The 25520-nt window shown below is 35.8% G+C and overlaps 2 protein-coding genes across 2 annotated transcripts; both read right to left on the reverse strand.

The window, feature by feature from the left end:
* Positions 1–365: 365 nt before the first annotated feature.
* LOC146141149 (sodium- and chloride-dependent betaine transporter-like) lies at positions 366–10300 on the reverse strand. The gene is made up of 12 exons (XM_083392821.1): positions 10126–10300; positions 9277–9408; positions 7005–7227; positions 6335–6467; positions 5033–5167; positions 4443–4543; positions 3875–3968; positions 3313–3456; positions 2368–2505; positions 1667–1873; positions 816–992; positions 366–428 (listed from the first exon to the last, which is right to left on the reverse strand). The coding sequence occupies exons 1-12, from the start codon at positions 10298–10300 to the stop codon at positions 366–368; spliced, it is 1722 nt and encodes a 573-aa protein (XP_083248947.1).
* Positions 10301–14813: 4513 nt separating this feature from the next.
* LOC146141150 (sodium- and chloride-dependent betaine transporter-like) lies at positions 14814–24739 on the reverse strand. Its single transcript, XM_083392822.1, has 12 exons — positions 24565–24739; positions 23716–23847; positions 21443–21665; positions 20774–20906; positions 19472–19606; positions 18882–18982; positions 18297–18390; positions 17736–17879; positions 16790–16927; positions 16072–16278; positions 15219–15395; positions 14814–14876 (listed from the first exon to the last, which is right to left on the reverse strand). The coding sequence occupies exons 1-12, from the start codon at positions 24737–24739 to the stop codon at positions 14814–14816; spliced, it is 1722 nt and encodes a 573-aa protein (XP_083248948.1).
* Between the last annotated feature and the right edge of the window lie 781 nt (positions 24740–25520).

The raw sequence follows: 25520 nt of genomic DNA on the forward strand, positions 1-25520 counted from the left end.
TCACGCGTTCACACAGGTGAAATACTTTTAGCTGTAACGGAATATGTGTCACATTATACATTAATCAAATGTGAACCAGCTGAAGCTTTGTTCGCAGCGTGACAGGAAGTGTTTTGTAAAGGCGTGAAAAAGTAGCAACATTTTTTATTATACATTTTGAAAAGAACACCACTCAAATAAACGTCTTAAATACTCAATAAAACATCTTAAATGACCGTTGTTGCTACAGTTTTCTACGCTTTACCGCACTTTTTTTTAATGTTTGGGAAAAAAATCCCCCTTCCTGACTACCTAAATACAAACACAAAAACACACGAAATAAAATATTGCTGAAAGAATTTTTGTTGTTCAGACGAAAAATAACTTTATAGCATTCGCATTTCAACTTCAATCTTTGAGGAATCCGGGTCGTCGTTAGTTTGGGATTCCTAAACATAAAAGCAGACTGTAAGATTTTGAACACATTCCAGTTAATATTTAAACTGTTTAACAAACACAGGTATAAAGGATAAAAACATTTCTTAATAATATAATCTATTGAAATGACTTTCTGCATATTTTGAAATATTCAAAGATAAAGACGTTATACTAGTCACCGCTTTTACAGGACTTGGATAAGTATAATGGAGATTTAAAATACTTAGCAACAAAGGTACCGGTAGTATGGAGATATCATGAAATCTGAATACTCTATGTTTTGTGCATGTTCCGAATTGTTTTATTGCTTTTATCACTCTACCAATTGCTACTTAGTTTTTCAGCAACGTACCTCATTAAATTCCTAGTTCAATATAACCTTTATTAGCTCTAAATACCTTTTCATCCTTCTTTGGTCTCTTCCTGTTTCTGACCAGTGTGAATATTGCGTATGCCGGGATCCAAGCAAACGAGCTTAAACTCATGATATGAGCGATCAGCTGAGCCCACACTGGGTAAACGTAGTCGCCGTATGTCAGAAGCGAAGAGTTGGCCAAGTAATATATTACTACAAGCTGCAGAAAATAGACTCACTTATCACTTACAGGTTCATTATAAAGCATGACCAACAGTTCTAAGGTTTATTTCGCTGGATAGCATTTTATTTTTTTTAAATAGAGCTATTTAGGTTTGGTGCATTTTCGGGGGCTTTAAACATGTAGCGAAGTAACTAAAAAGCGAAAACTAATAAATTCTTGTTAGCTGTATGTTATACAGTGATTTGTATGTGCTACATTAATATTAATGGAGCTCTGTTTAATTTTTGCAATGATTGTTTTCGAACCTAATAAGAGTTTTAGACTAAAAAATTAGCGTTTGGGCTTAAGTGGGTCAAGTATTATTATTATTATATTTATTCTTGAATATTTATGCCTTACTTCAAATTTAAACTTTGACAACTCGTTTCGTTGCTATTAAAATAAATGTGGTAGGATTCCAGACCAGCGCCCAATGCTGTCTAGTAAATTCCAATATAATCTATTTATTTTGAGAAATTTTAAAACTGTATGTTGAAACGACAATTTGGCAATTGTTTTGCCGTATAATGAAACAAAATTAGATAAAACGCTTAAATAACTGTGAAACCTATCTTACATATTAAAAGTTATTTATAATGTTTGACGCACAGTTAAAACATCTGTGAAACTACTTAGTTTGCATAAAATACGACTAAAACGCTGCCGCTTACCACACAGATAGGTGGTCCTGTGTACTTGCAGCATATCTTGAACCACATCTTGCCGTAGTGAGGTCCGATCATGGCCATGAGTTCGTCCCAGTATCTGTCCAAGCCGTAAATCCAGGCCACAGCCACAAACTCGCACAAGGAGATGGCGTACAGACACCACCCACTAACAGCGTAGTTATTGTAGATCTCGAAAATGTAAACTCCGCCCTATGAGAAAATACTCTAATTAAACTGTTTTCGTTTTACGTCCACTCATAGCTTTTTGAGTTTTGTTTTTTAAGGGAAATGGGGTAAAGTTTTATTAGATATACTTTAATAGCTAAGGTATATACATGCTTACAGAGACTGGAAGATGTAAAAGATTGAGGAGAACGCAAAACTTTTATATTTTAGGCTAAGGTTAGTTTATGACATTTTTGCAGTGGATGGTGTTTTCTGTTGCTGTTTTAATTGTTGTTTGTTTGTCCACAGTTTTACCTATCCCTGTGGTCGTTTTCTTATGTGTTAATTTCGGTTCGGTATCATCTAAATAACACTTTAAACTGTGTGGAGAGGGCGTGGGGCGATTAGGGGGTCCACCGGTCTGACATTGGGCGTATGGGCCTTAAGTTGATTTGAACGCCGTTTTCTGATATGTTTTTTGTTTATATGGAGGGATTAAATTTACTAAACAAAAAGCCTAGTTCAGTCATTGAGTTTACCTCTGTGACCATCAAGAGTCCCACAAGAAAGAAAATAAATCCAAGGACGGCTTGAACTATCTCGCGGTTGTAGCGAAGTTTGCGAATCCTTGCCACATTGTCGATCACAATCGAGGCAATGCACTCTTGGAACACAAACTGTAGAAAAAAAAACACTTTAGCAAAACAAATAACTATTACAACAAGATTGATGGGTTGTCTCTCTTTGTGCCAGTAGATTGAATAAAATCATTTTTCCCGACTTACTTGTAGAACTGAATAAACGTTTTTAAAATAGCTAAGGAACTTTATTTACTTCTAGTGTAGTACGTTTAAAGAAAGCAACGTCATTTGAAGAATACTTAAATTTAAACTCGATCATGTTTCAAAAAATAAGACGTTAAATTAAGTGGAACTGAACGAAATTGTGAAAAAGTTGCCTAAATGTCTTCCTAGTTAAATTATTTTTCCAATTGAGTTTGATCAGGTCAAGCATTTTGCCCTCATTTTTTTTTAAAGACTTAAGTCGATAATTAGCAATACTCTTTTGACTGGAACTTAAATCAAGCAAGAATCGTTTTAAAATAACTTTTCACGTAACTTAACACACCAATGAATCAAAGCCAAGCGATTCGCACGAACAGACGAATAGGAGTCGCACCAAACCCGAAATCATCTGCTGGAAAAAATTCCTTATCTATTATGAGCAATTTTCCGCGTGTAAAATTCCCTCATTAAAAGAGCCATATATGGCTCGCGAGCTATAGGTTCCCGATCCCTGCCTTAGACTAATTAGCTAAGTGACTTATGTCAAAGTCTGTTAACGATTTGCTCTTGTCAAAACAAACAAATTGATTAAAAACATTCAGTTAGGTCCACACCCGCATGTTCTTGCTTATGACTTAAAAACACAAGGCGGTGACTGGTTACTTTTTTACCGATCATGACATATCACCATTAACTCACCAATGAATCAAAGCCGAGCGTGAGAAGCACGAGAAAGAAAAGCGCAGTCCAGAACTGGGGAAGAGGCAGAAGAGACAGGGCTTCGGGGTAAACTGCAAAGGCCAAGCCCGGTCCTGACTGCGCCACTGCGTCGATCGTTGTGTTCTGGTAACGATAAAAATCTACTGAATTAGTGGATAATTGTGGAACTAAACGTGCCACAATACGACTCATTTTAAGGAATATATTTGGTCCAACTGATGATTTAAGAAGGCGATATTGATGATGAGGTTAAACACCAGGTTGCCGTGGTGGGTAAGCCCTCTATAGATAAGGGGTTAATATGGGGCCTGGTGCATTCCCTCCAGGGCCTTCTGTGGGTAAACTGGGTTTGTTGAAGGGGGAGTTACCCGTGGGTCGTCTACGGTATTGGGTGGAGGCAAACTTGTGTTGTTTATTGAAGTATTGAGCAATTTTCCAACTATTAATTATAAACCAACAAAAAGAAAATAGGTGCGAATTTTTTTGTTGGTGTTATACTACTCTTTGTCGTTTAATACTGAAGAATGCTTATGTGGCTTACCTTGTATTTTGCCATGAACCCGAGAGTTGAAAAGATGGCAAAACCGCTCACAAAACTTGTCACTGAATTCACAACTCCAATGATGATAGAATCTCTGAAATGGGAAACATGAGTACTCATAGTTTAATCTTTGTTGCTTGTATCATTGCCATTATATCAAACATGCTACTCTACTGTAAATTGCTGCAATCCCGTTACCAAACTGACAAGTTGGTGAAAAGTTTCGGTTCATAAACATTTTGAAGAAAACACTAATACAGGAATTCACAAGTGTATACATTGTGATCGGTTTGGCCAAGGTAGTTAGTTCGAACCTCATCGCAGGTAAATTGTTTTTCTAGCCAGACGTCGCTTGCACTATTATCCTTATAAGCCAACTGATTTTCGGTAATAGGCTAAGCTTTCCAAATATACCCGGTATATTCATTGAAAGTATTTCATGTTCTTGTAAAATCCTTTTGTCCCATTAGAAAGGGTCCATCTACCCTCAGTTAAGAAACCCTGGTGTAAAGCATAAGCGCATTTTTTTATATGACATCGTTCATCGCTGTAAAGTGTAAAGCATTACCTTATTACGTTGTGATTGATCTTGTTGTAACTGCCGAGAACCACACATGAGCCGCAAATTGAGTAGGAATACAGCACTTGGGAACCAGCACTCGTCCAAACCTATGTTAAACATTACATAAAAAGGGGTATCTTTATAGAATACAAAACGATTGGCAGTAGGTTTCTGCTTGTCGATCACTGTTCCGCTGACGCGTATATAACAAAAAAATACAGGATCAGACCTTTTTTAAAAGGAATATATATTTGGCCTATACTGGTATCGTCAAGTAAAGTTTATGTATTTTACTTTACTTATAGGAACTGACAATGCCAGTATAGGCGAAACATATATGTCTGATCCTAGTTTTACTCGGGTTTCAAACTTCAATTTTTATTGTTTAAGTTAAACGTAATATGGCCTTATTTTGTTGAAGCTGTAGATAATTAGGTAACATTCTTTTACAAAAGATTGGACAAAGTTTTATTTTATTCCTTGTAACTTTTGTGCTTGGTGTTGTGTATAGGACTTCGATTTTCTACATAATGGCTATACTGGCTAATCTATGGTAGTAATAATTTTCTCTGTATGAACCAAATACTTTCATATACCTCTATTTCCTTCAGTTTAGTGAAATTTGGATACAAATAATATACAATCCCATCACTAGCGCCGTCAAGTGTAGCGCCTCGCACCAATAGAATTGCGATGAGAATGAAAGGAGCAGTTGCCGTTACGTAAGCTACCTAGAGATATAAAAAAACAATTGTGAAACATTACACTAAATAGTGTGCATTTAAGCGGTCCATATAATTTTTTTCAATAAACAAAAAATTAAAAAATACAAATTGTTAACCGCTGTTTAAAATTAATCTAAACTATCCCATGGCAATTATTGTTGTTTTTAACAATTCGGTGACCAATATAAGTTGCCTTCTTCAGACTAAATGACAACGACCGCATGACAACACATAGTAAAAATGGAAAGAAATTGACGATTCGATGTAAAGCGTTCCTATGTTAAACAACAAAATTAATTACCAGAGAATCTATTTGTGATTACTATTATCCCTGGTAGCAAGAGATTAAACACTGGTTTAAATGTTATTAAAAATACAAAGGTATATCCCAGGGGTCGGAAAACTTTTTTTGTCGCGGCCCAAAATACTCTTTTTTATTGAAGGCCCACTGAATAAAACAACTACGTAAACAGCGTCGGAATAGTTGCTTTAAGTTTGAGGCATTAGAATGACGTCACAATTAGAAACACTTGTTTTTCTCGAACGAAAACGTGCACAACCATGAAGTTAAAATTCAGTTTAACTAAGCGTATGAAAAAAAAATAAATACAAATTGGGTTGATTACTTTTACATTGGCGAAACTCCAATTAAAAGGATACGTGAGGCATATGACACGAAATATTTTCATTTGTAGTATAATTTAACAGAAATTGAACTGGACAGTTATGAGTCGGACGACGCCAGAAATTATAGAATATCGCTTGGCTGAATAGATTTAAGTTTAAAACTTAATATACACGTACATAAAAATCCTTATATTTAACTTCAAAATTAACATCGCAGTTCAAGTAATTTGAGAAACTTGGTACTTGGTAGTATAAATCAAAGAGCGCGCGAAGCTCGAAAAATTTTGCGTTTACATATAGTTTTATTTGAAAATAAATATATATTGACAGGCACTCAGGGCTCCATTTGGCAAGCGGGCCTGAACCACGCTGAGACAATTTATTTCTTAGCCATATCAACTTTTGAAATACAGTAATGAATGTACGGCTATTACGCGGCCCACAACTACATAATAACACTAAACTATTCAAAAGTAACTCGCGGCCCACAGTTTGCCGATTACTGGTACATCCAACATAAATACAAGTTAAGCGAGCATACAGCACCTTAGCTGTCCACTTTATTCCTTTGAACGTTGTAAAGTAGATGGATACCCAGATAATTGCCAAACATAAGACTAGATCTGGTTTAAGCTTTCCAAGGTCGTGGATGCCCGAAGTAATGCCGAGTACTCCGTAACTTGCAAAATATTAAATGTAAGAATATTTAAAGAAATAGCGAACTATGCACTTTACTGATGTACAAGCAATAATAATGCAAAATGCACTTTTTGACGTTAATCGACAGTTGCCACCCTCTGGAATTTCAAGATGCGATTATTATCATTGTTTATAATTATATTACGTTTTTAGACAATTTTATGCGGGCGCATCTGGCAACATATACAAAGTAAACTGCTTTACAAGCAATAACCAAATCCGCCAAAAAATTGCAATGACAACACTTAAGTAAAACATGGTCATTCGTTTTAAAAACGTGTCGAGTCAAGTGATTTTGCCCAGAAGACTTGAGAGTAAAGTTAATTGAAAATATCGACTCAAGCGCATTTAAGTCGAGTCTTAAGTCACCGCAACAGTGACAGTTTTGTGTTGCACAGAACGAAAGTGCAAAACTTTGCGATGCTGTTACAAGAAAATATTAATCTTTAAGGCGCCCTTTGATTATGTCGTGCGATGTACTTTTAGTTGTTTATATTAATTAAACGCCATCGCTTACTTCCAAAATTCTTCTCCAGCCGACATGAGTTTACTTGAGTTTGTCCCGGTTGTGTTCACACCGCTTGGTGTCACGCAGTCAGCAGTGTTCCAATCGTTGTGACAAGTGGTCCAGGGCAAGTTTGTGGCAAAGCTGCTGACGAAGTACTTCAGGCACCAAGTGAGCAAAACTGGATAACTGGCGTTGGCGTGGACAAGTATCGCCGAACCTGCTAGTCCGATTCCTGAGGAATTAAATATTTTAACATTGACGACAGCTATTATATTGCACTTTTAACGATCGAAAATACATACTTGTTGAACCATTTTAGTTTATATTATCGTTGATACATTACTTATCAGTAGAGCGATTATTTTTTTACTTTTCAAAAAAAGTCAAAATTTTGTTAAAATTTACATGATAGGTAAAAATTTGTCAAAACAATTTCAAGTCCCTATCGAATAAAATGTACATAAATTGTTTAAAAAAACTATCAATTATTTTTGCGTTGTATTTGTTTTTCTTTCGCATTTTTACAGTTGTTTGCCGTTTTGAAAGGGCAAAAATATAAGATCTGCATTTTCATGAGTTTTGCACAAACCCGAAAAAAATAACAGATTTGTGTTCGACCGGTAGTCAGTAAAACATCAAAACGTGTGGTTGCCAACGCCAAGACGCTAATGCAATACTTCAAACAGCAATATGTTACCTAATTCAATACATTTCCAATAGATCCGAAATTTGTCAAAATATATATTTTTAGGTCAATATTTGTCACAATTTAAATTTGTCAGGTGAAAATTTCCCATTTTTAGGTCAACAATAATCGCCCTACTTTTCAGCAATACGATTGGAAAAATGTGTTTGTTTTGCAGTATCATAGTGAATCCTAACAATCTCTTTTGCCTTTGGAAACTGAGCATTCTAACATTGCGCAATGATACCATTTAGCGAATTAGAAACATATAGGCTACCCACCCTGTGGCATTATTTGATGCGAGTTAAGACATAAACAAATGGATTGCACTTAAAGAAAGATTGCCTAAAATATATTATGGTTTGTTGTCTGGTGAATGCTAATTCCCAGCACACGAAAAGCCCTTGCTGCAGAGTGAGATGTAGGCGTTATTATACTTTAGCAGTGGTTCCCAAACTGTGGGCCATGGCCCAGTGCTCGGCCACCAAGACAATTTGAATGGGCCACAGAGCCATTTGAACAGATTCTACTGTTTTGTTATAATGTATATATTATGCGCTTTGTTTTGAAAACGATAATTATTTAGCAAGAAAGGTCATTGTCTCCTAACAATGGGTTTTGGCTGTTATGTTGGAGATGGTAGTTCAAATTGGGTGAGCAATGTTGCCAACCTAGCGTGTTATTAAACTACAGCGTGTTATTAAATTATAGCATAAACTAGGGATCGGCAACCTTTTTCTAGTCGCGGGCCGAAACCAAACTAAAAAGGTCTCTGCGAGCCGCACAAAATGATAATTAAGAATTGTGTTATTTAATTGTTAGAACAACTGTGAATCAGGCGGGCCTCGGATATTTTTGCACTTAAAAACGTGTTTAATTACATTTACAGAGGCAGTAAAGTGTTGACGCAAAGCGAATAAAAAGTGTAACAAAAATACTTTGAGGGAACGCGATAACATCTAAAGTTAATCTAGCTCAGTGTTTGTTAACTGTCAAGTCAAGTCGCATCTTGCGAGCGAAGCGAGTGCGATTTTTCTTGATATACCGGTATTTCTATTAAATTTTTTGCAAGTTTTATACATTGCCGAAAATAGAAATTAAAAAAATGTTACAAAATATATATCCAATGTTTTTGCGCTACGCACTTGGCAGCCTTCTACGGTGCAACGGTAAAGAATCGCTGATCTAGTTGAAAAGGCAGCATCAAAACGTAAACAAACCGGACGTAGAATGAACATTCGCGCGAAAGCGGGAAATTGTTTCGTAATTACGTAGTTATAATAGTCAAAAAGTATGTGAAATAGACTCGTGTCTAATTTGTCGAAGAGGCGGCGGGCCGGATGAATTACATCGGCGGGCAGAATTCGGCCCGCGGGCTGTAGGTTGCCGACCCCGGGCATAAACCAACAGAGCGGTGCGATTCATGTTGCTGTGCACTGCGCGTCCGGGATAGATTCTAGATTCCTCTGCTCATAAAATGACTTAACTGCCATCCCATAAATAAAAGCTTATGAGATCTCTTTTTCACATTAACAACAAACTGTACGAACTGCATTAAACTTTTCGTAGTTCAGTATGCCAGATTTTGCAACTCACCTTTGAAGACAGGAATGATAGCCCAGCTTTTTATCAAACCTTTCCTGACCTTTTGACCAATGCTCATCTCCAGAAGCAGAAGGGGAATTCCCAGAAAGAGGGCGCACAAAATGTATGGCAGGAGAAACGCACCTTTATCAAAGTTATAATGTGTTTAATTCAATAAAACATATACACACATATGCGTGTACAACAACTGTGATCTAGCTATTCTGATGCCGCTTTTTGACCAACCATGATAGCTAAGTATCATTAGTACACTGAAAGCCATTGCAGACTCACAGAATCTGTCGATCAATAATGCAAGCAGGGCAGGCTAGAAAAACAACTAGCCTGCAGTGAGGTTCGAACTCATGACTTCCGGTCAATCCGGGACCGTCGCTCTACCAACTGAGCTGTATGGGTTCAGAAGGGAGCAAATGTTCTCTCAGTGAATAACGCTACAGAGAAAACAAACTATAATAGCCATCTTTTTCCCATGTTGAACTAGAATTTTCAAAGGATGAACTTTCACTTAAAAGAGATATTTTCACCTACCCCTTTCGTTAATAAGCCTTGTGCAAACAAAATACTATTTTTATTAATTTATTTTGGTATATAGTTAGGGTTAGCAAGAATAATATTAAAAAATAGCCGTAAGACTTGCTAAGTATGCATCGCCCTTTCATGCTTAGTATGACGTCGCAAAAGTAACTATACTTAGGTATCTGCACAATAATGCACTTTTACAACGTTTATAGTATTCAGTTATAGATTGATGCAATAACAAATGTTATATTACAATAAATCTTTATCCTGGCATCAATTTAGGTTTGGGCTTTCCTTCTTTAAAATGTAATGTTAACCAACCTCCGCCATTCTTAAAACACAAATAGGGAAATCGCCAAACATTCCCAAGACCAACAGTACATCCAGCTGTGGCGAACAAAAAATCCCCAGGTTTCTTCCATTGCGATCGAGTCTTCTTCAAATCTTTCTTCATTTCAGCTTCATGAAAACCCTTTGACAAATCATCGTTTGACATGTTTAATTCACGAAATCTGTAAAAGTAAGGTGTCTTGAGCTTCCCATCACAATATTACAAAATCGAATAAATTAAAACATCAATGATAGATGAATACACAGTCATACGTGTACAACAACTGTGATCTAACCCTACTGAAGTAATGTTTGATCAATGATAACGTCTTAAATATTATACAACGAAAGTGTTGAACAGACTAACCGAATCAGTCGATGAATTAAGGATATTCATCGACGCTAGAGAAGCAGCTATAACTCATGATCATACCGGGACCTTCGCTCATTAAACTATAATTTAAAACGTCTTAATATAACAGGCTTTTAGATATCTGATACCTAACACAAACTGAACAAAGTAATACTGCTAAGGAACGGGCTGCACAATAACTTAAATTCATGTAGGCTACTTTTTGTCGTCTAACATGAATAAACCTAATATGCGGCATCGAATGAATCAATAAAAGTGTTAGGTTGTCGGTATTAGCCAACTATTATCATATTTAGCAACCATAGATCAGTTTTTTATTTAGCAATACAATTGTTTACAATAAACAAATAATAACCGGAGGAGGTAACTTTGGCTAATTTTCGCTTTATATAGTAATACCTTGTTTTCATCAGCTATTTATATGGCTTAGTGTGAATATGTTTGATATAACGGTGAATATTTTTAACGCTAGCTAGTTGTTGTAATTGCAGTACGGCTTTTTATTTGAAATGGCAAAAGCTGAGACGATATTAATCGCTCATCATTTTTTTTAAAGTTTAACATTTTCGTCCCTTCATTCAACCGATTCTTTTTCTCGTCCTCAAAATATAATATTTGCTAAAAACAACCTCCAAGCCTGAAGTATAACACTGTATCCTGTAACACTAACAACGCTATTAACGTTTCTTTTTTCTATTTTGCTACCGTAGTTTAATAGTTAATAACAGTTGACTATAGACTGATCCACCACGGTAAGAGTTAAACACGGTTGCGCACAGTAGTAGTAATCCTAAATGATTCTTGAAACACGTCACTGTGTAAGTCGGACGAGTATTTTGAAGCTGCCGGTTTTTACATTTTGAAATTATCCAGTTTAACAAATTAAAAGCAAGCAATCCTGCAAGATTCCTGTAGCCAAGAATCCTGTAAGCAAGCAACTTATCCACGCGTTAATAGTTATTATGGATAATGTAACTGTCTGAAATATGAAAACAACTATAAGCTTTAGTTACTAAAGACAGTGCGAAAGACCCAAACATTGAGGGAATTATTTAATTTGATGCAATCAACGGACAGACGCCTGACCTAAATTGTAATCCACCTGCGGGAACGAGTTTTTCAATCTGAAGCAGCCTCGAGCTTACACACCACCGCGTTGATGAACTCGAGGCAAAAGTGAGGCAGTTACAATCCCAAATTAAAACTGCCGAATGCCAAAGAGCAAACAAGGGATACGTGAAGAGCTGCGTTCTAAAGAATACAACTTGCTGTTTCATGGTATCGATCAAGCTAATTCATACGAACCACAAACTACAACTGAAATGAATATCAGAAACTTTATCTGCGGTAAACTGCGTATCGCCCTCTGTTCTTGCTAATATTCATTTTAGCAATGTTTGTCGTCTGTGAAGAAGAGATTCTGCCGCTTTTCAACTGCCTTTAGTTAAACATAGATCCGCTCTTTTGTCGACATTCAAAGCTTTGATTTCACTTCAGTTTTAAATCTTAGAAAGCAATTTATCGAGTTTTAGCTGTTAAATTGAGCGACGACTGATGTTAGCTGTTATTTATTCTTTGGCACTTGATTGATTTAATGGTGATAGATTGATATGCTAACACTGCACATATGAAACTACAATAGGGCCTAAACAATGACGTTAGTTACTTATTCTACTGCACCCACTCCCTTAAACAAAAATCCTAGGCCCACCCTGTCTAACAGAGTAAGTAATGCAAAAAGGCGAAAGCTAGTTGTTGCGTTTTAGCTTAAACAGGAAATCGCGTTTCAGCGGATACACTAAATTGAATTGACCCCCTCAAAAACAACAGGCCCCTTTCCTTTATATCTTGTAGATATAACGTTTGTTGTAAATAAATGCTTTGCGGCGTGTAATAAAAACAACCCGCAAGCCAGTAATATAATACTGCATCCTGTAACACTAAATAACCCTATTACGTTCCTACTTGGTATTTTGCAACAGTCGTTTAACAGTTAAAAATAGTTTATTAGCTCACCAATCAGCAGTTGAGCGCTGTCACCCATATTAACATAGACCTTGTTGTGTTTGGGATTTTTTAAATTTTTTATTTAAATTTATTTTTAACAGGAAATAACCCAATTTTTACGCAGAATCCGGTTACAACCAGCTCAAACTGGATTCTGCCTACATTTGAAGCAAATTTGTGTAAAAACCAAATTAATTGCCATTTAAAAATTTGACAAGGCAATAGCCTTGTAGTTTTAGGATATTTCATTTTTTTTTACATAAATGTCTTTTTACCAGGAAACAACTGGATTTCTTTTGAGCAAATTTGTGCAACCAAATAATTTATTGGCAAGGCTATGATTTTTTTGATTATTTTGATTTAAATTTCTCTTCAACAGGAAATAGCAATAAATTCAAATTTATGCCAAATCAATTTTATTTTGCCCTAAACTGCTTAAAATTCAGGCAGAAACCAGTTTGAGCTGGTTCTAACCGGTTTCTGTGTAAAATTCCGGTTATTTCCTGGTAAAAAGCCATTTAAGTGAAAATTTAAAAATCTAAAAAGAACAAGGCTATCGCCTTGCCAAATTTTCAAATTTAGATGTAAATGTTTGCACGAATTTGCTTAAAATTCAGGCTGAAACCAGTTTGAGCTGGATCTAACCGGTTTCTGGGAAAAATTCCGGTTATTTCTTGTTGAAAAGACATTTAAAACAAAATATTCAAAAATCCAAAAAAGGACAAGGCTATACCCTTGCCAAATTTTCAAATTTGATATAATTTATTTTTTGCTCCAATTTACTTACAATTCAAGTAAAAAACAGTTTGAGCTGGATCTTACCGGTTTCTGGGAAAAATTCCGGTTATTTTTTGTTGAAAAGACATTTAAATCAAATAATTCAAAAATCCTAATAAGGACAAGGCTATACCCTTGCCAAATTTTCAAATTTGATATAATTTATTTTTCGCTTAAATTTACTTAAAATTCAGGCAAAAACCAGTTTGAGCTGGATCTAACCGGTTTCTGTACAAAATTCCGGTCATTTCCTGTTGAAAAGACATTTAAATCAAAATATTCAAAAATCCAAAAAAGGACAAGGCTATACCCTTGCCAAATATTTAAATTTGAAATAATTTATTTTTCGCTCCAATTTACTTAAAATTCAGGTAAAAACAGTTTGAGCTGGTTCTAACCGGTTTCTGGATAAAAATTCGGTTATTACCGGTTGAAAAGCCATTTAGGTGAAAATTTTAAAATTCCGAAAAGGACAGGGCTATGACCTTGCCAAATTTTTAAATTTCGATCAAAATTGCTTACTCCAAATTTGATATAACGGCAAATACTTTCGAATATTATGATTTACTTGAAAGTATTCAATATGATTCGGGTCGGGAATCCCTGGCTTAACTGAATAATATGAAATACCTTCAAGTGAATCATTGTCGGACTTAAACCCATTGTCATAAATATATCGGCGTACGCCAGTATTGGAAAAATGTGAAATGTTCATGCTTTGTTATAACTCTCTAAGTTAATCCACCATGCTGGACCTTCTTCCTTACAATAATACATACCTAAATGTTAGGTACGATCTTACCCACTAAGAAGTGTTCCCCATTAAAATGCCCGTTACCCGCTCTGAAACCCTAATTATGGCCAACTCGTTTATTCTCACGGCGAAAATTACGGGCTGTATCATCAGTTTTAATATTTAAAAAAAAATGTTAAACGTTATATTTTCTGTAAATTGGCCAATACGTATCACCTTTATACCGAAAGAACCTAAAGTAACTGCTGTTCGTTGTATGTTGATATTAGAACATATATAATACCTACATTGTTGTGTTTTTGTTTTTTTTCCTCTGCTTTTAAATCAAATATAGAAAAACATCAGCCTTTATTAGTGATTCGAAGGCACTCAGTTTGCTTAATTGCTTTGCAAAGTGATTAGCTCGTTTACAGATTGACTTATATATAGTTTTCTACGCTTTACCGTATTTTTTTTAAATGTGTGTTGAACTTATTTGAAATCTTTGGAACACTATATACGGATTTAATGGTGAAAATAACGGCCCAAATAGACATAAAAAGCGACATGCTTTGTTATCTCTGATGATGGCATGAGCATTTGCCGAAACGTTTGAATAATAAAGCATGTCGCTTTTTATGTCTATTTGGGCCGTTATTTTCACCATTAAATCATTTGAAATCCCTTTGGGAAAAAAATCCCCCTTCCTGACTACCTAAATACAAACACATAAACACACGAAATGAAATATTGCTAAAATAATTTTTGTTGTTCAGACGAAAAATAACTTTATAGCATTTGCATTTCAACTTCAATCTTTGAGGAATCCGTGTCGTCGTTAGTTTGGGATTCCTAAACATAAAAGCAGACTGTAAGATTTTGAACACATTCCAGTTAATATTTAAACTGTTTAACAAACACAGGTATAAAGGATAAAAACATTTCTTAATAATATAATCTATTGACAAGACTTTCTGCATATTTTGAAATATTCAAAGATAAAGACGTTATACTAGTCACCGCTTTTACAGGACTTGGATAAGTAATGGAGATTTAAAATACTTAGCAACAAAGGTACCGGTAGTATGGAGATATCATGAAATCTGAATACTCTACGTTTTGTGCATGTTCCGATTTGTTTTATTGCTTTTATCACTCTACCAATTGCTACTTAGTTTTTCAGCAACGTAATACCTTTTCATCCCTTATTCTTTCCTTCCTGTTTCTCACCAGTGTGAATAATGCGTATGCCGGGATCCAAGCAAACGAGCTTAAACTCATGATATGAGCGATCAGCTGAGCCCACACTGGGTAAACGTAGTCGCCGTATGTCAGCAGCGAAGTGTTGGCCAAGTAGTAAATTACTACAAGCTGCAGAAAATAGGCTCACTTATCACTTACAGGTTCATTATAAAGCATGATCAACAGTTTTAAGGTTTATTTCGCTGGAAAGCATTTTATTTTTTTTAAATAGAGCTATTTAGGTTTGGTGCATTTTCGGGGGCTTTAAACATGTAGCGAAGTAACTAAAAAGCGAAAACTAATAAATTCTTGTTAGCTGTGTGTTATACAGTAATTTGTATGTGCTTCATTAATATTAATGGAGCTCTGTTTAAGTTTTGCAATGATTGTTTTCGAACCTAATAAGAGTTTTAGACTAAAAAATTAGCGTTTGGGCTTAAGTGGGTCAAGTATTATTATTATTATATTTATTCTTGAATATTTATGCCTTACTTCAAATTTAAACTTTGACAACTCGTTTCGTTGCTATTAAAATACATGTGGTAGGATTCCAGACCAGCGCCCAATGCTGTCTTATAGAGATTCCAATATAATCTATTTATTTTGAGAAATTTTAAAACTGTATGTAAAAACGACAATTTGGCAATTGTTTTGCCGTATAATGAAACAAAATTAGATGCAACGCTTAAATACCGGTGAAACCTACCTTACACATTAACAGTTATTTATAATGCTTAACGCACAGATAAAACATCTGTGAATCTACTTAGTTTGCATAAAATGCCACTAAAAAGCAGCCGCTTACCACGCAGATAGGTGGTCCTGTATACTTGCAGCATATCTTGAACCACATCTTGCCATAGTGAGGTCCGATCATGGCCATGAGTTCGTCCCAGTATCTGTCCAAGCCGTAAATCCAGGCCACAGCCACAAACTCGCACAAGGAGATGGCGTACAGACACCAACCGCTAACAGCGTAGTTGTTGTAGATCTCGAAAATGTAAACTCCGCCCTATGAGAAAATACTCTAATTAAACGTTTTTCGTTTTACGTCTACTCATAGCTTTTTGAGTTAAGTTTTTTAAGGGAAATAGGGTAAAGTTTTATTAGATATACTTTAATGAATTAAAACTTAAGTAGCTAAGGTATATACATGCTTACAGAGACTGGAATATCTAAAAGATTGAGGAGAACGCAAAACTTTTATATTTTAGGGTAAGGTTAGTTCATGACATTTTTGCAGTGGATGGTGTTTTCTGTTGCTGTTTTAATTGTTGTTTGTTTTTCCACAGTTTTACCTAGCCCTGTGGTCGTTTTCTTCTGTGCTAATTTCGGTTCGGTATCATCTAAATAACACTTTAAACTGTGTGGAGAAGGCATGGGGCGATTAGGGGGTCCACCGATCTGACATTGGGCGTATGGGCCTTAAGTTGATTTGAACGCCGTTTTCTGATATGTTTTTTGTTTATATGGAGGGATTAAATTTACTAAACAAAAAGCCTAGTTCAGTCATTTGAGTTTACCTCTGTGACCATCAAGAGTCCCACAAGAAAGAAAAGAAATCCAAGGACGGCTTGAACTATCTCGCGGTTGTAGCGAAGTTTGCGAATCCTTGGCACATTGTCGATCACAATCGAGGCAATGCACTCTTGGAACACAAACTGTTGAAAAAAAAACACTTTAGCAAAACAAATAACTATTACAACAAGATTGATGGGCTTGTCTCTCTTTGTGCCAGTAGATTGAATAAAATCATTTTTCCCGACTTACTTGTAGAACTGAATAAACGTTTTTAAAATAGCTAAGGAACTTTATTTACTTCTAGTGTAGTACATTTAAAGAAAGCAACGTCATTTGAAGAATACTTAAATTTAAACTCGATTATGTTTCAAAAAATAAGACGTTAAATTAAGTGCAACTGAACGAAATTGTGAAAAAGTTGCCTAAATGTCTTCCTAATTAAATTATTTTTCCAATTGAGTTTGATCAGGTCAAGCATTTTGCCCTCATTTTTTTTTAAAAGACTTAAGTCGATAATTAGCAATACTCTTTTGACTGGAACTTAAATCAAGCAAGAATCGTTTTAAAATAACTTTTCACGTAACTTAACACACCAATGAATCAAAGCCAAGCGATTCGCACGAACAGACAAATAGGAGTCGCACCAAACCCGAAATCATCTGCTGGAAAAAATTCCTTATCTATTATGAGCAATTTTCCGCGGGTAAATTCCCTCATTAAAAGAGCCATATATGGCTCGCGAGCTATAGGTTCCCGATCCCTGCCTTAGACTAATTAGCTAAGTGACTTATGTCAAAGTCTGTTAACGATTTGCTCTTGTCAAAACAAACAAATTGATTAAAAACATTCAGTTAGGTCCACACCCGCATGTTCTTGCTTATGACTTAAAAACACAAGGCGGTGACTGGTTACTTTTTTACCGATCATGACATATCACCATTAACTCACCAATGAATCAAAGCCGAGCGTGAGAAGCACGAGAAAGAAAAGCGCAGTCCAGAACTGGGGAAGAGGCAGAAGAGACAGGGCTTCGGGGTAAACTGCAAAGGCCAAGCCCGGTCCTGACTGCGCCACTGCGTCGATCGTTGTGTTCTGGTAACGATAAAAATCTACTGAATTAGTGGATAATTGTGGAACTAAACGTGCCACAATACGACTCATTTTAAGGAATATATTTGGTTCAACTGATGATTTAAGAAGGCGATATTGATGATGAGGTTAAACACCAGGTTGCCGTGGTGGGTAAGCCCTCTATAGATAAGGGGTTAATATGGGGCCTGGTGCATTCCCTCCTGGGCCTTCTGTGGGTAAACTGGGTTTGTTGGAGGGGGAGTTACCCGTGGGTCGTCTACGGTATTGGGTGGAGGCAAACTTGTGTTGTTTATTGAAGTATTGAGCAATTTTCCAACTATTAATTATAAACCAACAAAAAGAAAATAGGTGCGATTTTTTTGTTGGTGTTATACTACTCTTTGTTGTTTAATACTGAAGAATGCTTATGTGGCTTACCTTGTATTTTGCCATGAACCCGAGAGTTGAAAAGATGGCAAAACCGCTCACAAAACTTGTCACTGAATTCACAACTCCAATGATGATAGAATCTCTGAAATGGGAAACATGAGTACTCATAGTTTAATCTTTGTTGCTTGTACCATTGCCATTATATCAGCTTTCTATGGACGTAGAACATACTACTCTACTGTAAATTTCTGCAATCCCGTTACCAAACTGACAAGTTGGTGAAAAGTTTCGGTTCATAAACATTTTGAAGAAAACACTAATACAGGAATTCACAAGTGTATACATTGTGATCGGTTTGGCCAAGGTAGTTAGTTCGAACCTCATCGCAGGTAAATTGTTTTTCTAGCCAGACGTCGCTTGCATTATTATCCTTATAAGCCAACTGATTTTCGGTAATAGGCTAAGCTTTCCAAATATACCCGGTATATTCATTGAAAGTATTTCATGTTGTTGTAAAATCCTTTTGTCCCATTAGAAAGGGTCCATCTACCCTCAGTTAAGAAACCCTGGTGTAAAGCATAAGCGCATTTTTTTATATGACATCGTTCATCGCTGTAAAGTGTAAAGCATTACCTTATTACGTTGTGATTGATCTTGTTGTAACTGCCGAGAACCACACATGAGCCGCAAATTGAGTAGGAATACAGCACTTGGGAACCAGCACTCGTCCAAACCTATGTTAAACATTACATAAAAAGGGGTATCTTTATAGAATACAAAACGATTGGCAGTAGGTTTCTGCTTGTCGATCACTGTTCCGCTGACGCGTATATAACAAAAAAATACAGGATCAGACCTTTTTTAAAAGGAATATATATTTGGCCTATACTGGTATCGTCAAGTAAAGTTTATGTATTTTACTTTACTTATAGGAACTGACAATGCCAGTATAGGCGAAACATATATGTCTGATCCTAGTTTTACTCGGGTTTCAAACTTCAATTTTTATTGTTTAAGTTAAACGTAATATGGCCTTATTTTGTTGAAGCTGTAGATAATTAGGTAACATTCTTTTACAAAAGATTGGACAAAGTTTTATTTTATTCCTTGTAACTTTTGTGCTTGGTGTTGTGTATAGGACTTCGATTTTCTACATAATGGCTATACTGGCTAATCTATGGTAGTAATAATTTTCTCTGTATGAACCAAATACTTTCATATACCTCTATTTCCTTCAGTTTAGTGAAATTTGGATACAAATAATATACAATCCCATCACTAGCGCCGTCAAGTGTAGCGCCTCGCACCAATAGAATTGCGATGAGAATGAAAGGAGCAGTTGCCGTTACGTAAGCTACCTAGAGATATAAAAAAACAATTGTGAAACATTACACTAAATAGTGTGCATTTAAGCGGTCCATATAATTTTTTTCAATAAACAAAAAATTAAAAAATACAAATTGTTAACCGCTGTTTAAAATTAATCTAAACTATCCCATGGCAATTATTGTTGTTTTTAACAATTCGGTGACCAATATAAGTTGCCTTCTTCAGACTAAATGACAACGACCGCATGACAACACATAGTAAAAATGGAAAGAAATTGACGATTCGATGTAAAGCGTTCCTATGTTAGACAACAAAATTAATTACCAGAGAATCTATTTGTGATTACTATTATCCCTGGTAGCAAGAGATTAAACACTGGTTTAAATGTTATTAAAAATACAAAGGTATATCCCAGGGGTCGGAAAACTTTTTTTGTCGCGGCCCAAAATACTCTTTTTTATTGAAGGCCCACTGAATAAAACAACTACGTAAACAGCGTCGGAATAGTTGCTTTAAGTTTGAGGCATTAGAATGACGTCACAATTAGAAACACTTGTTTTTCTCGAACGAAAACGTGCACAACCATGAAGTTAAAATTCAGTTTAACTAAGCGTATGAAAAAAAAATAAATACAAATTGGGTTGATTACTTTTACATTGGCGAAACTCCAATTAAAAGGATACGTGAGGCATATGACACGAAATATTTTCATTTGTAGTATAATTTAACAGAAATTGAACTGGAAAGTTATGAGTCGGACGACGCCAGAAATTATAGAATATCGCTTGGCTGAATAGATTTAAGTTTAAAACTTAATATACACGTACATAAAAATCCTTATATTTAACTTCAAAATTAACATCGCAGTTCAAGTAATTTGAGAAACTTGGTACTTGGTAGTATAAATCAAAGAGCGCGCGAAGCTCGAAAAATTTTGCGTTTACATATAGTTTTATTTGAAAATAAATATATATTGACAGGCACTCAGGGCTCCATTTGGCAAGCGGGCCTGAACCACGCTGAGACAATTTATTTCTTAGCCATATCAACTTTTGAAATACAGTAATGAATGTACGGCTATTACGCGGCCCACAACTACATAATAACACTAAACTATTCAAAAGTAACTCGCGGCCGACAGTTTGCCGATTACTGGTACATCCAACATAAATACAAGTTAAGCGAGCATACAGCACCTTAGCTGTCCACTTTATTCCTTTGAACGTTGTAAAGTAGATGGATACCCAGATAATTGCCAAACATAAGACTAGATCTGGTTTAAGCTTTCCAAGGTCGTGGATGCCCGAAGTAATGCCGAGTACTCCGTAACTTGCAAAATATTAAATGTAAGAATATTTAAAGAAATAGCGAACTATGCACTTTACTGATGTACAAGCAATAATAATGCAAAATGCACTTTTTGACGTTAATCGACAGTTGCCACCCTCTGGAATTTCAAGATGCGATTATTATCATTGTTTATAATTATATTACGTTTTTAGACAATTTTATGCGGGCGCATCTGGCAACATATACAAAGTAAACTGCTTTACAAGCAATAACCAAATCCGCCAAAAAATTGCAATGACAACACTTAAGTAAAACATGGTCATTCGTTTTAAAAACGTGTCGAGTCAAGTGATTTTGCCCAGAAGACTTGAGAGTAAAGTTAATTGAAAATCCGACTAAAGCGCATTTAAGTCGAGTCTTAAGTCACCGCAACAGTGACAGTTTTGTGTTGCACAGAACGAAAGTGCAAAACTTTGCGATGCTGTTACAAGAAAATATTAATCTTTAAGGCGCCCTTTGATTATGTCGTGCGATGTACTTTTAGTTGTTTATATTAATTAAACGCCATCGCTTACTTCCAAAATTCTTCTCCAGCCGACATGAGTTTACTTGAGTTTGTCCCGGTTGTGTTCACACCGCTTGGTGTCACGCAGTCAGCAGTGTTCCAATCGTTGTGACAAGTGGTCCAGGGCAAGTTTGTGGCAAAGCTGCTGACGAAGTACTTCAGGCACCAAGTGAGCAAAACTGGATAACTGGCGTTGGCGTGGACAAGTATCGCCGAACCTGCTAGTCCGATTCCTGAGGAATTAAATATTTTAACATTGACGACAGCTATTATATTGCACTTTTAACGATCGAAAATACATACTTGTTTAACCATTTTAGTTTATATTATCGTTGATACATTACTTATCAGTAGAGCGATTATTTTTTTACTTTTCAAAAAAAGTCAAAATTTTGTTAAAATTTACATGATAGGTAAAAATTTGTCAAAACAATTTCAAGTCCCTATCGAATAAAATGTACATAAATTGTTTAAAAAAACTATCAATTATTTTTGCGTTGTATTTGTTTTTCTTTCGCATTTTTACAGTTGTTTGCCGTTTTGAAAGGGCAAAAATATAAGATCTGCATTTTCATGAGTTTTGCACAAACCCGAAAAAAATAACAGATTTGTGTTCGACCGGTAGTCAGTAAAACATCAAAACGTGTGGTTGCCAACGCCAAGACGCTAATGCAATACTTCAAACAGCAATATGTTACCTAATTCAATACATTTCCAATAGATCCGAAATTTGTCAAAATATATATTTTTAGGTCAATATTTGTCACAATTTAAATTTGTCAGGTGAAAATTTCCCATTTTTAGGTCAACAATAATCGCCCTACTTTTCAGCAATACGATTGGAAAAATGTGTTTGTTTTGCAGTATCATAGTGAATCCTAACAATCTCTTTTGCCTTTGGAAACTGAGCATTCTAACATTGCGCAATGATACCATTTAGCGAATTAGAAACATATAGGCTACCCACCCTGTGGCATTATTTGATGCGAGTTAAGACATAAACAAATGGATTGCACTTAAAGAAAGATTGCCTAAAATATATTATGGTTTGTTGTCTGGTGAATGCTAATTCCCAGCACACGAAAAGCCCTTGCTGCAGAGTGAGATGTAGGCGTTATTATACTTTAGCAGTGGTTCCCAAACTGTGGGCCATGGCCCAGTGCTCGGCCACCAAGACAATTTGAATGGGCCACAGAGCCATTTAAACAGATTCTACTGTTTTGTTATAATGTATATATTATGCGCTTTGTTTTGAAAACGATAATTATTTAGCAAGAAAGGTCATTGTCTCCTAACAATGGGTTTTGGCTGTTATGTTGGAGATGGTAGTTCAAATTGGGTGAGCAATGTTGCCAACCTAGCGTGTTATTAAACTACAGCGTGTTATTAAATTATAGCATAAACTAGGGATCGGCAACCTTTTTCTAGTCGCGGGCCGAAACCAAACTAAAAAGGTCTCTGCGAGCCGCACAAAATGATAATTAAGAATTGTGTTATTTAATTGTTAGAACAACTGTGAATCAGGCGGGCCTCGGATATTTTTGCACTTAAAAACGTGTTTAATTACATTTACAGAGGCAGTAAAGTGTTGACGCAAAGCGAATAAAAAGTGTAACAAAAATACTTTGAGGGAACGCGATAACATCTAAAGTTAATCTAGCTCAGTGTTTGTTAACTGTCAAGTCAAGTCGCATCTTGCGAGCGAAGCGAGTGCGATTTTTCTTGATATACCGGTATTTCTATTAAATTTTTTGCAAGTTTTATTACATTGCCGAAAATAGAAATTAAAAAAATGTTACAAAATATATATCCAATGTTTTTGCGCTACGCACTTGGCAGCCTTCTACGGTGCAACGGTAAAGAATCGCTGATCTAGTTGAAAAGGCAGCATCAAAACGTAAACAAACCGGACGTAGAATGAACATTCGCGCGAAAGCGGGAAAATGTTTCGTAATTACGTAGTTATAATAGTCAAAAAGTATGTGAAATAGACTCGTGTCTAATTTGTCGAAGAGGCGGCGGGCCGGATGAATTACATCGGCGGGCAGAATTCGGCCCGCGGGCTGTAGGTTGCCGACCCCGGGCATAAACCAACAGAGCGGTGCGATTCATGTTGCTGTGCACTGCGCGTCCGGGATAGATTCTAGATTCCTCTGCTCATAAAATGACTTAACTGCCATCCCATAAATAAAAGCTTATGAGATCTCTTTTTCACATTAACAACAAACTGTACGAACTGCATTAAACTTTTCGTAGTTCAGTATGCCAGATTTTGCAACTCACCTTTGAAGACAGGAATGATAGCCCAGCTTTTTATCAAACCTTTCCTGACCTTTTGACCAATGCTCATCTCCAGAAGCAGAAGGGGAATTCCCAGAAAGAGGGCGCACAAAATGTATGGCAGGAGAAACGCACCTTTATCAAAGTTATAATGTGTTTAATTCAATAAAACATATACACACATATGCGTGTACAACAACTGTGATCTAGCTATTCTGATGCCGCTTTTTGACCAACCATGATAGCTAAGTATCATTAGTACACTGAAAGCCATTGCAGACTCACAGAATCTGTCGATCAATAATGCAAGCAGGGCAGGCTAGAAAAACAACTAGCCTGCAGTGAGGTTCGAACTCATGACTTCCGGTCAATCCGGGACCGTCGCTCTACCAACTGAGCTGTATGGGTTCAGAAGGGAGCAAATGTTCTCTCAGTGAATAACGCTACAGAGAAAACAAACTATAATAGCCATCTTTTTCCCATGTTGAACTAGAACTTTCAAAGGATGAACTTTCACTTAAAAGAGATATTTTCACCTACCCCTTTCGTTAATAAGCCTTGTGCAAACAAAATACTATTTTTATTAATTTATTTTGGTATATAGTTAGGGTTAGCAAGAATAATATTAAAAAATAGCCGTAAGACTTGCTAAGTATGCATCGCCCTTTCATGCTTAGTATGACGTCGCAAAAGTAACTATACTTAGGTATCTGCACAATAATGCACTTTTACAACGTTTATAGTATTCAGTTATAGATTGATGCAATAACAAATGTTATATTACAATAAATCTTTATCCTGGCATCAATTTAGGTTTGGGCTTTCCTTCTTTAAAATGTAATGTTAACCAACCTCCGCCATTCTTAAAACACAAATAGGGAAATCGCCAAACATTCCCAAGACCAACAGTACATCCAGCTGTGGCGAACAAAAAATCCCCAGGTTTCTTCCATTGCGATCGAGTCTTCTTCAAATCTTTCTTCATTTCAGCTTCATGAAAACCCTTTGACAAATCATCGTTTGACATGTTTAATTCACGAAATCTGTAAAAGTAAGGTGTCTTGAGCTTCCCATCACAATATTACAAAATCGAATAAATTAAAACATCAATGATAGATGAATACACAGTCATACGTGTACAACAACTGTGATCTAACCCTACTGAAGTAATGTTTGATCAATGATAACGTCTTAAATATTATACAACGAAAGTGTTGAACAGACTAACCGAATCAGTCGATGAATTAAGGTTATTCATCGACGCTAGAGAAGCAGCTATAACTCATGATCATACCGGGACCTTCGCTCATTAAACTATAATTTAAAACGTCTTAATATAACAGGCTTTTAGATATCTGATACCTAACACAAACTGAACAAAGTAATACTGCTAAGGAACGGGCTGCACAATAACTTAAATTCATGTAGGCTACTTTTTGTCGTCTAACATGAATAAACCTAATATGCGGCATCGAATGAATCAATAAAAGTGTTAGGTTGTCGGTATTAGCCAACTATTATCATATTTAGCAACCATAGATCAGTTTTTTATTTAGCAATACAATTGTTTACAATAAACAAATAATAACCGGAGGAGGTAACTTTGGCTAATTTTCGCTTTATATAGTAATACCTTGTTTTCATCAGCTATTTATATGGCTTAGTGTGAATATGTTTGATATAACGGTGAATATTTTTAACGCTAGCTAGTTGTTGTAATTGCAGTACGGCTTTTTATTTGAAATGGCAAAAGCTGAGACGATATTAATCGCTCATCATTTTTTTTAAAGTTTAACATTTTCGTCCCT

This window comes from Ascidiella aspersa, chromosome 6 (assembly GCF_963924565.1).
Source record: "Ascidiella aspersa chromosome 6, kaAscAspe10.2, whole genome shotgun sequence".
Lineage (NCBI taxonomy): Eukaryota > Metazoa > Chordata > Ascidiacea > Phlebobranchia > Ascidiidae > Ascidiella > Ascidiella aspersa.

Bases quoted from the DNA above. Each gene is read 5' to 3' on its own strand.
- LOC146141150 (XM_083392822.1), bottom strand. From the start codon at position 24,739: ATGTCAAACGATGATTTGTCAAAGGGTTTTCATGAAGCTGAAATGAAG. The intron at 19,607-20,773 runs GTGCTGTATGCT...TTATATCTCTAG, and splicing joins GAATAAAGTGGACAGCTAAG to GTAGCTTACGTAACGGCAAC. The intron at 18,983-19,471 runs GTATATGAAAGT...TGTTTAACATAG, and splicing joins CTAAACTGAAGGAAATAGAG to GTTTGGACGAGTGCTGGTTC.
- LOC146141149 (XM_083392821.1), bottom strand. From the start codon at position 10,300: ATGTCAAACGATGATTTGTCAAAGGGTTTTCATGAAGCTGAAATGAAG. The intron at 5,168-6,334 runs GTGCTGTATGCT...TTATATCTCTAG, and splicing joins GAATAAAGTGGACAGCTAAG to GTAGCTTACGTAACGGCAAC. The intron at 3,457-3,874 runs GTAAGCCACATA...TATCGTTACCAG, and splicing joins GGTTCATGGCAAAATACAAG to AACACAACGATCGACGCAGT.